This window comes from Magallana gigas, chromosome 7 (assembly GCF_963853765.1).
Source record: "Magallana gigas chromosome 7, xbMagGiga1.1, whole genome shotgun sequence".
Lineage (NCBI taxonomy): Eukaryota > Metazoa > Mollusca > Bivalvia > Ostreida > Ostreidae > Magallana > Magallana gigas.
Window position 1 is genome coordinate 21,599,555 of NC_088859.1, and position 12,023 is coordinate 21,611,577.

Genomic DNA, 12,023 nt, shown 5'->3' on the forward strand with positions numbered 1-12,023 from the left:
CGCATGGTAGATGTTAAGGAAAGATTTAAAAATGATTGACCACAGTCATCAAGCAATAATGGATACCCGTCCAAGATAAACAAAATAAACCCAAGAAAAATAACCTTCACATTTGTGCCTCTTTTCAGTTCAATAAACCCATATCTGCACTATGTACAGTACGACCACCTCTGGCATACTCCCAGTTGGTGGGTTTAGTGTCTTATATTGATAGTCTATTAAAAATAATAGTTACAATTGAAAATAAAGTACTAACAATGTATATTTATGACTACAGGCATATCGAGCAGTCCATTCCAACAGATTTTTATTCAGTCTGTTTTAAATTCTTAAGAACTCAAGAATGCTATTATATAACAAAGGCGTGTTTATGCAATCCACTTAGCTCAAACTGCTCTCAGGATTGGACAATATCAATGTGAATCTTCTTTTATCAACGACTTGTTTGAGGAAGAAATAATTGAGGAGGTCAATATTTGCTTATTCTAACCAAAATCAAAGGTCACTTAATATGATGCTTCGTTCAAATTCTGATAATGACAATTCGGACAAAAAGTGTTTCCTAAATATACAAACAACACATGCATGAGACTCTACTGTAACCAGAAGGTGATGATTTATGACCATCACCAAGTCAAGTTATCGGAGGATGCAATGCTGCAGCCATTCACAAATGCCATGAATTAAATTAGACCGTGTAAAATGTTAAATGACAGGGTAGGCAATGAATCAATCTGACCCCAATGTACATGTAGGAGATCAGGAGTGTTGACAGATAATGTAAACAAACTGCACATTTTAAGTGCATTACACAGTGATAAAAATTTGATGTTATGTACCAGTTTACAAAGGTTTTTGGATATCAATCAGGTCAGTCTTAACTTTTAATGGGGGGTGGGGTTGCGGGGTTGACGGCTCATAGTTTTAAAGTTAATCGCTTTGGTACATGTATTGGTATAATCTATATTCCTTGACAATTGTAAGAGCAGTGGTGTATATGCATGTCATAGGTATTTTTGTGTGTTTATACATGGATTAAATTAATTACAAGTCGGTCACTTGTCATAAATTTAAACAATAAAATGCTTTCTTTGGTGATTCATTCGGGATATGAAAGTAGCGACATTGCAGAAAAAATACATAACCCGGGTCATGTAATTTTTTTCTGCATTGATCACTACCTTCATAACCCAAATGAATCATCAAAGAAAGCATTTTTATACCCGCACTTTCTAAAGAAAGTTCGGGTATATTGTTGTTACCCTGTTCCGTCCGTCCGTCCGTCTGTCCGTCCGTCCGTCCGTCCGTCTGTCACGTTTTACTTTCTCAAACTGCTCTTACATCTTATAAACCAGCAAACTGAACTCTTGAAGTTTGATTTGGGGTATCATGTTGTTTTGTAAAAAGGTTTCAAAAATTCTCTGTTAGTCCTGGGGGTCAAATAATTAGTAAAAAATGACGTTTTTTCACAAAAAACCTTCTTCCTCGAACTCCTCCTACATTTTCAACAGTAGACAAATCATCTTTTGGAATATGTTTTAGGGTATCCTATAGATGCGCAATAAGGTTTCGGAATTTTCAATTTTGTCCTGGGGGTCATTTTATGGCTGAAAAATGACGTTTTTTTTACAAAAAAACTGGTTTCAAAAACGTCTTTTTTTTTTGGCAGTAGCCAAATGATCTTCTAGAATATGATTGGGGGTGTCATATTGAGGCGTGATCAGGTTCCAGAATTTTTTTGTTTATTAAGGGGATCAGTGGGCAACAAAAAATGACGTTTTTTTGCAAAAAAAATATGGTTCCCATAACTCCTCTTACAACTTTTGGAGTAGCTACGTCATCTCTTGGGATATAATTGGGGCTGTCCTATAGATGTGCAATAAGGTTTTAAAAATTTAAATTTCATCCAGGGAGTTAAATAGTAGCAGAAAATTGACGTTTATCACTAAAAAAACAACATAGATCCAAGAGCTCCTCTTATGATTTAATGGATAGACAATCATATCTTGGGATATGATAGGAACTGTTCTATAGATGTGCAGTAAAGTTTTAAAAATTTAAATTTCATCCAGGGAGTCAAAAAGTAGCAGAAAAATGACGTTTACCACTTAAAAAAAACATAGATCCTAGAACTCCTTTTATGATTTAATGGATCGACACATCATATCTTGGGATATGATAGGAACTGTTCCATAGATGTGCATTACGGTTTTGAAAAATTAAATTTAACCCTGAGGCCCATTACCTACCGGTACATACCTTTTGATGCCCTTTAAGGATCAAGAATATATATGGTTAAGGGGTGGGGATCTCAACCGTTTTCGAGATATTCGTGCTCTTCCTGTTCAAGGGGGGTCATGACCACCCCCGGGGCCCATGACCTACATACCGTTTGATGCCCCTTGACACAAGGAACAAGAATATATATGGTTTAAGGGTGGGGATCTCAACTGTTTTGAAGATATTAAGGGACTTGCTTTTTGAGGGGGTCAGGACCACTCACAGGGCCCATGACCTACATAACATTTGATGCCCCTTGACATCAGAAACATGAATATATATGGTTTAGGGGTCATGATTATAACAGTTTCTGAGATATATGGTAATTTCAAATTCCTGGGGGGTGGGGATGACCCCAGAGGTCAGATCTAATAAACCCTATATATTGCCAGTAACAGCCAATATATGATTAATATGAAAACCCTATATTATTATCTTTGTCTGTTTTCAAGTTACCATTTACAATAGAGTCTACAATTCTTCCTACAAGGTTCAATGTTAGACCCCACACCCTTTTGACACCCCCCTCCCCCGAAAAGTGGTTGTCTAACCCAAAATGAGAAAAATCAAACCAGGGTGCACAACTAGATTTGCAGGCCTATCATATCCTAGAGTTTTGTACAATTATGTTCAGCCATCTCTGAGAAACAAGTTCAGAGCGGGAATGAAGAAAAACAAGATGAAGAATGATAATACATGTATTAAGAACCGTACAAAAACAAAGTCTCCAAACTTCATTCAGGAGACTTAATAATTAATAAAGATTAAATAGAGATAGGATCATCAAACATCAATAATTTAAAGATAATTGACAATTTCTGATTCTAAGGGGGTAAGGATGACCCCTTAGGGTCATGACTTACATGCCATTATGATCTGATGCGCCTGCATGACCTAAGGAGGAATAATATCTTTGGATTAAGGTGGGGATCTCAATGGTTTTTATGATATTTGATAATTTCAGGAAGAGCACTTGGGATCATGACCTACATACCATCTTAAATGCCTTGAACAAAAAAACAATAATATAATATGTACATGATATATGATTCAATTTAAGAACCCAGATATAGATCAATCATCTGTTTTGTAATACTTCCTATGTATATATACATGTACATGTATTAGTTTGTGTTTTGTTCTAAACTATTCATGTTCACGACTGTTGTATGGCTTAGTCTTATTTTAAATTTAAAAAATTGTCAAATATATGACTTGGAACCCCCACTCCAAAACAAACTAAAATATAAACTCTTCTCCCCCCCCCCTCCCCTCCCCCCCCCTCCCTCCCTTGTCGATTGATCTATTAAAATCAAAATATAATTTGGGTGTCTAAAAACTTTTATAAACTGGTAAAAAATGTTATTCTTAAAAAAAATTACATTACACTTTGCATAATTGACAAATGATCTATTGAGATACGATCAGAGGTCATATTTCTACCTTGGGATCAATAAGTAGTATTCATTGACAAGTTAAGATTAATTAATAACAATAAATGATTCAAATTATAAATGTTTATACTCCACATTCATCCCCCCCCCCCCCCCAATCTAACCTGCTTATAAAGATTCAGTCTTCTTAATGATCATTCTTACATGTGTACAGTAGCAAATTTTAAATCATTTCTTGATTGCTTTTTCTCTCCTGATGCACATTAACATTTTGGAAAATGCTTAATTCAATTTTAAGATTTATAAACAAAATGTTATATGCATCACTGCCATGTGTATTCACCTATTTGGGGCAATTGTAAAGTCTCCTAAACAAAGCAGTGACATCATAAGGCTAGGAATTACCCACATGGATCAAACACTACTGTATAACATATGAATAAGATAAAATACATTATTATTTCTAGTTCTAAAATGTCAGGGTGTCTCCAAGGGGGCATAATCTTACAATATAATTTTACGCGCAATGACACAAAGAGCAAAAATAAATTAAACGGTTTAGGGATGAGGATCTCAGATCTCAGAAGTTAACAAAATATACAGTGTATCATATCAGTGTACTTTACACCAGTTGATGCATCATAATGACTTTAGAAGATATTTTGTATTTTCCTGTTTCGTGGGGTCAGAACAGTCCCATAAGGTCATGACCTACATTGTGTTTGATGCATTATAATACATTAAGAAAGAAATACTCCTTCCTTCCTATTATAATTCATATAAAAAATATAAGTGTCTACACTTACTTACATATGTAATACACAAATTTAACAAGAAATTGTTTATACAGGGTCAATATGGGGTCAACTCAACAGTGCATGCAGTCTGACAAATGAAAAAAATAACTTTTGCAACTAAAATGACAGAAACTTTACAAATGCGATAGGATAGGTAACGATGATAAGCTTATTTAAATATTAAAAGATGATGATACAGTATGCTGTCAAAGGGAGATTACATTTAGAAAGTGAAAGTAGAACTTATATACATGTGTATGTTTGCTGGCAGGAATCCCATGCTGCCATCTCATTATATTAGATATGGCCAGAAATTAGTCCTGACTTTTACCCCATTTCATTTGTAACCAGTAACAAGGCACTGTTTTCTGGTGACAAAAGTAACATAATACAAAACTGATTATTTTCTTTCCGCTGGATGGTTTAATTTCATCCAGTAACAATGGTTACAGCTATATTCTATTGGTGACAAAAGGTAACAGAGGTGACGAGCCTTTTTCTGTTTAGCTGGGGGTCTTATTTTATGTGGTTACAATGGTTACAGCTATATTCTATTGGTGACAAGAGGTAACAGAGGTGACTAGCCTTTTTCTGTTTAGCAGGGGGTCTTATTTTATGTGGTTACAATGGTTACAAGAGGTAACAGAGGTGACTAGCCTTTTTCTGTTTAGCAGGGGGTCTTATTTTATGTGGTTACAATGGTTACAGCTATATTCTATTGGTGACAAGAGGTAACAGAGGTGAATAGCCTTTTTCTGTTTTGCAGGGGGTCTTATTTTATGTGGTTACAATGGTTACAGCTATATTCTATTGGTGACAAGCAGTAACAGAGGTGACAAGCCTTTTTTCTGTTTAGCAGGGGGTCTTATTTTATTTGGTTACAATGGTAACAGCTCTATTCTCTTTGTGACATAGGGTAACAGTGGTGACAGTCATTTTCATGATTTACAGGGGGTCTTTTTTAAATTGGTTACATTGGTAACATTGGTTACAATGGTTACCTAACCCTAACCCTACCTAAACTAACCCTAATCCTAACCCTAAACTAACCCTAACCCCTAACCCCTAACCCAAAACTAACCCTAACCCAAACCTAACTCTGTTTTGTAACCAATGTTACCAGTAACCACTGTAACCTGTCACAAGTACATGAAAGTTTGAAAATCATTCATAATCAAACATTGTTACCGATGTAACCAATGTTACTGGTTACAAATACAAAGGGGTAAAAGTCAGGACTAATTTCTGGCCATATATGCATTATATTGTGCTACTGCTACTACATATATTATGCTTACCTAAATTGGTCAACATCATAATGATAATCCAATTAAAGCACAATAATGAATTCCTTTAGCTGATCTTAACTACCATAATCCTTTTCTGCATACGGAAAACACAGACATGTATGTCATATGTGTTGCTAAAACGCGGAACGGAAAACGGAACGGAATGGAAAATATCATCACGTTTATCGCTTAAAAAGGGTATAGACTGGCCAGAAACGATTTACTTTGTATCTTTTATTTATATCTAATGAATGATTATCGATCAACATGTTGCTATCTTATTAATATTCATATGAATGTCTATCAATTATAGCATTGTATTCATTCGGCTTTAGTTGAGTACGAAATGGAAAAATCAAATGTATACGAATTGTGAAATATTAACATGATTAAACGATCAAATTAGCTATAACTTTTCACTTATTTCTCTTATATGGTATTGCTGGCATATTAGCGTAACGTACGCAGTTAGTGATAGCGTTTTATGCGTGTTTTGAGTATTTTTATATTATTTTCAAATATGATGTACATGTATATACTTACATCAAAATTGAATTTTCGGTGTTCTAGACGATCTTTTATCATACAGACGATACAGTATCATTGAGATGGAAGAAAAAACCGTAGGACTGACGACATTAAAAATTAAAATACAGTAAACATTAAAATACCTGGTAATTTGTGAAACTAGTAATTTGTGAAACTAGTATTTTTAGCAATGCAATTTTGTTTACGTTTGCATTACAAAGCATGCAGTTGTTTATTCCAGCAGCTATATACATATGATCCGAATAGAGAGCTCTAGACGTTGCCTGGTTTGATTTTCCGATTATATATTGGGACTATAGTCTGTCGATCCCAAAATATTCATGCAGCACATTTGGACGATTTATAATGGAAAATGTTGACATCTTTTCTCCATTTGGAAGTCACTCAGAAGACCTTGCATCATTTTTCAACACTATCATCCGGGTCTGTTAAAATGCAAAACCCCGTAGACTTCTTTATTTTTAGCCGTGTATTTATACCAGCTGATAAGCTAGAGAGGACGTTTTAAAGAAAGAATAATGAGAATGTTTAATGCTTCTAAAAGAGAATCGCTTGAACCCTGAGGTATATATAAATATACAGCAAAAAGTGAATCAAGGATATTTTGGGACAGAATATAGTGGACAATGCATGTACTGTTAATTTTGAGGAAATAAATATTCTTGAATAAATAATCTAATAATATTGCTAATCTTTCAAAAAAAATTAAAAAGGTACATAGAGTATATCGTTTTAGCATACTTAACAAATCTATGAGGTAAATAACATTAAATAAGATTTTCCGTTTTCCTTCCGTTCCGTTTTCCGTTCCGCGTTTTAGCAACACCCATGTATGTATACACGTGAACCCATCTAAACGAAGAGCTGGGTAAAACTAGTACCCGCTAATGAGACATGCAAACCTGTGTTGTGTACGTAACTTCAGACAAAGATCAGTCATTTGTAACATGCATGTATTTTTATGACCTATTCTTCAAATCCACTTGCACTATTTTATTAGGTAAATAACAGCTTTAAGGTAGTGCAGGACACCTGCATATTGTGATGTACATGTATACTTCCTATTGAGATAAACAATAAAGTATGTTGAATATTGATTAAATATTTACCCCCCAAATAATGCTACCTAACAATGAAACGCAATGGGTTAGAGCGTTTACATGTCTGTAAGAGCATTGGGGTCCAAGGTGTATTTTTGGTAATTTACGAATTTTCATGGGGAGGGGGGGGGGGGTCTGGACCCCTCACTCCCACCCCTTCTCTAAATCTGTGCACACGATGATGTTCATGTAGGCACACAGAGGCAAATCTAAATCCGGCAACCGCCACGGGGAGGGGGCATAATTTAATTTTTAATTTTGTTTGTAATAATTATATAGACCATTATACTTCCTATGACATAAAATGTTAAGATTATTGATTAACTGAAAATTCACTGCAAACAGTTCTACCCCAAATTGCACATAAAGTGCTGCTCATGTCACGATGTGTATTATCATTTGGGCAGGGATCTCATCCTTCAGTTATGAAAATTATAATGTATTACCGGAGTTGGCATGTAGCCTTCATTTTTAATTAAACTGGTACAAAACAGTGTTATTTAGGGGCAAACACATGGTGCGGGTATTACTGTCTAATGACAGCATCTAGTATTGTTTATATTAACATCTTTCTTTTAGCTAATTGATAAATTGATTATGAAAAGTAAGTAAAATTCACTAAATTACAGTCAATGTACGTAAGTACGTTAGCTAAAAGAAACAGCCAAATCGTCTCCTGGAGACTTTGAATCTGACATCGTCATGATTATTTTGTGCAGTCCTTGATTTTTTCTAGGTCGCTGTAGGTTTGGACCAATCGATAAACAGGGCTTGTCTATATCTGTCCTGTCAGTTTCTTATCCGTTTCAGCAGCTATAGATTTCGACCAATTGATAAACGGGGCGTGTAGATTTCAGTCTGGCTGTTTTTATAGAGCTATGAATTAACCATAGGTTTCCGTAAGAAATAGAGGGAATAATACTTTGTGTATATATACCGGTATATATATATATATATATATATATATATATATATATATATATATATATATATATATATATATATATATATATATATATATATATATATATATTTTTTTTTTTTTTTTTTTTTTTTTTTTTCATATGATAAAACCTTATACAAATGTACATCGAAAAAGCACTGGATTTTCAATTTCTAAAAGAAATGAATAAAAATTCAATCTAAATCTAAGAAAATGAGAAAAAAGAGATTTTAAAGTTTGAGGCCAAACATTTTTGAAGAGGCCAAATTAGGAGCCATGCCAAAATTTAGGACCAAACCAATTTTGAGGCCAACACTAAGGCCAGACCAACTTTGAGGCCAGGCCAGGCAAGGTTTCCTTTTGATGCTATCAGAACGTTCGGATCAGCATAGCTATTGGCAATTTGACAATTATAAAAACGGAAAACACCATAAAAACAAAATATTCAAAATTACATGAAAATTAATAGAAATATAAGCAAGAGACCCATGGGGCCCCATTGCTCACCTGAGCAACAATTGCTTTAACATATGGCCCCTCGGTAGAATAACAAAAAATAAATATTGTAAAATATTTGAATTTTACACTTTTTTGCATACACGTAATCTTTAACGTTGTACCTTTATGGAATACTGTTTTTACCGAGAATAAAAAAATACTACGCAAGATATAAAACTAAACATTTGGTGGGGGTACGTTGTTAACTTCCAATTCCCTATAGTTTCGTTCTGCCCCACCCCCTCCCCCACTTTATAAAGCGATCAAAATATATGAGAGCATATAGGTTCGGGTTCGCCTACCCATTTTACCAAGACTCGTATGGAAAACCGAACCCGAAGCTATAAACTGATTGAAACACGTCTTTCCTTTATTATTATTTTCGTAATATCTCAGATTTGAAACAGCCCATGCTTTTTGCAGTTTATATTTTCCTTTCCATAAGGATTATTTATGCTAAATTACGTTGAATTTGACTCAGTAGAGGAAGTATTTGACTCATGAGAAGAAGAGTTTTAAAAATGCACCCACCTTTTTCTACAATTTCGAGGTTTTCTCCGCTTTGAATAAAGATCGGTCTTTTATTTTTGCAACTTATATTTGCCTTTCCATAAGGATGCTTTGTGCCAAATTTGGTTGAAATTGGCCAAGCAGTTTTCGAGAAGAAGTTCAAAATGTAAAAAGTGTACAGGCAGACGGATAGACGGACGACGGACAAAATGTGATCAGAATAGCTCACTTGCGCTTTCAGCTTAGGTGAGCTAAAAACAAAATCTCTCTCTCTCTCTCTCTCTCTCTCTCTCTCTCTCTCTCTCTCTCATACAAACGTCAGGATGAAAGTAAAAGTACAACATTGGTATTTAATTGTTTAAAAACTAATCTCAGTGGCTCAACTTCTTCATAAAAATAAACTAGATAAAAACTTACACTAACTTACACTAAAGATAAATGTACTTATATAAAATCTTATACATGTATAATTGATTTTTTTAATTTCATTATAGAAATACTTGATATAGTTATAAAAAAAACAACAACATAAGAAACAAACTACAGGCACATGAATACACATACATTTTATACAGAACAATTTTAAAATGTCCAAATCATAATAAAGGCACGAAGCATCGTTTTTGAAAAGGGGGGGGGGGCAGACTAATCCCCCAAAAAAATTTGACAAGCAAAAAAAGAAGTTAACTCACAATAAAAATTAGTTTTCGGGGGGGGGGGGGGGGAGGAGGTATACCTTTCACTTCAATTTCACTGTTCATTTACTTATTTTCAATTCAATTTTTACATGGTCCAATAAAAGTGGGGGGTGGCAACTCCATGTTAATTCAATTTTTTGTGTGTAAATTTAAAAAAAAAAATGCAGCCCCCCCCCCCCCCCCCCCCCCGGTTCCCCTGATGCTACGTGCCTGAAATATGATTTAGAATTAAAAATAAATAATAAGTTAGATTCATCACTGGCTGTATTGTCATGGGTCTTGAAAGATCTATTTACTGCTGTATTCAGTCTGTTGGATTTGCGATTGGTCTATAAATAAACAAACCGTATGATAATATACATCAGTATAAGCACGTGATATCATACGACAGGTAAGAACGATGTGACTTTATAACTGCCATGTAACAACACTACATCCCCACCCACCCCCGAAAAAAAATACAGAGAATGAAGCTATATTCACTTCTTTTTCAAAACTTCGTCATTTCTCTTTTATCAAAAAGTCTATTCCCTCTTGATCTTAACATATTAATACTTCCATTCTGATAAAAAAAAACATTACGCAATACTTAATATGATTTCACAATAATAAGATATCTTTACTTATTTGTACAATGTTCAACGCTCACCTGTAATCCCTTAATATAAAAATCATATAAAGTTTTGTTATACATCCTACCTCATATCCCTTTGATCGGGTAAATCTTCAAGATTGTTTCTTTTTCGTCGTTGTATGACCATGGTTATGCTTACCACCACAATATCCAAGACGACAATCAGTATCAATACACCTAGAGTGACTGATGTAAAGAAATGATACAGAATTAGTGAATTATATATCAACTATAGATTATAACGAAAAAAATATTTAACTACAAAATGCATGTATTCTAAGAAAGTCCAACAGTAAATGAAAACAAATACTAAGAGCTGTGATGTAGTTATGTACAATGTACTTACTGTGGAAATCGTTCTTGTAATTTTTCTTTATTTCAGTTGTTGTATCTATGAAATAAACGTCAGAAAAACCACAACGTATGATAATATTTAAACAATCTACGAGTTTTCAGATCAGTCTAAGTAACTGCGTGACTTACTGACCGTCACAGAATATGTTGCAGCTAGGTCTGGATTTCTCCCTGCATATATCCACATTGCAGGGCGTGCACGATTCTATGATGGTGTCACAGAACTCGAACGGGATCTTACATCTCTGACCATTTTCGGGATCACCGCAAGGAAAAGTCGCGTTCAGTTTTCCTGTTTGTTCCTTAAGAGTACCAGCCTTAGCCATTAAGACATATTTCGTGAGAAATATGGCGAATAAAATATGATATGAATTCATTTTATCCTTTTTTCTCCAGCAGTTGTCTTTAGTTTATTGCTCATCAAAGTATGACACAAAATACCCACATATATATATAGGTATTCACCTACCCACTATTGCAAAGGCCTATTTTTGTCCCTGTTGTTAGTATATGATATGACGCAACATTGTTGCGCTGTTTTACATATCACGTGTCATATGCATGCATCTATTATTATTTTTTTAAGTTCATAAAATACCGGATGGGTGCATAGGATCCAGCGTCAATAAGAATACAATATAAGTACATGTATAACTCTTTTTTATATTATTAACTAAATCTGTTAAAGCCCCTAAACTAAAATCCAGTGTCTTTTTACAAAGACATCCAATGCGGATCAGTTGCGTCATATTCAAAGTTGTTTTTTTTTAATTTAAGGGTATGTATATATGAAAGTTTCATAGTATTTGAGGTGTTGAACACTTTTTATTTATGCTCAATCGTTTAATAAAAAAATCTTTAATTAAGACAAAAGGTCGAAGTCAAAATGTATAAAAGACTGGACGAAAAAGGAAAATGAATTCCGTGCAGATGACAAATTAGTATATCTTAGTTGATGTATGCACTCGTAAAAAGAT

At 34.2% G+C, this 12,023-nt stretch overlaps 1 protein-coding gene across 1 annotated transcript; it reads right to left on the reverse strand.

The window, feature by feature from the left end:
* Window positions 1-10,349: 10,349 nt before the first annotated feature.
* On the reverse strand, window positions 10,350-11,529 carry LOC117684821 (uncharacterized). Its single transcript, XM_034458522.2, has 4 exons — window positions 11,180-11,529; window positions 11,039-11,083; window positions 10,758-10,878; window positions 10,350-10,387 (listed from the first exon to the last, which is right to left on the reverse strand). Exons 1-4 carry the CDS (start codon window positions 11,421-11,423, stop codon window positions 10,363-10,365), a joined length of 435 nt encoding a protein of 144 aa, XP_034314413.2. The 5' UTR covers window positions 11,424-11,529; the 3' UTR covers window positions 10,350-10,362.
* Window positions 11,530-12,023: the final 494 nt, after the last annotated feature.

Excerpts from the sequence above, each read along its gene's own strand:
- LOC117684821 (XM_034458522.2), bottom strand. The coding sequence starts at position 11,423 with ATGAATTCATATCATATTTTATTCGCCATATTTCTCACGAAATATGTC. Across the intron at positions 10,879-11,038 it reads TTACAAGAACGATTTCCACA|TCACTCTAGGTGTATTGATA; the intron begins GTAAGTACATTG and ends TCTTTACATCAG. Across the intron at positions 10,388-10,757 it reads CCCGATCAAAGGGATATGAG|ACCAATCGCAAATCCAACAG; the intron begins GTAGGATGTATA and ends GTTTATTTATAG.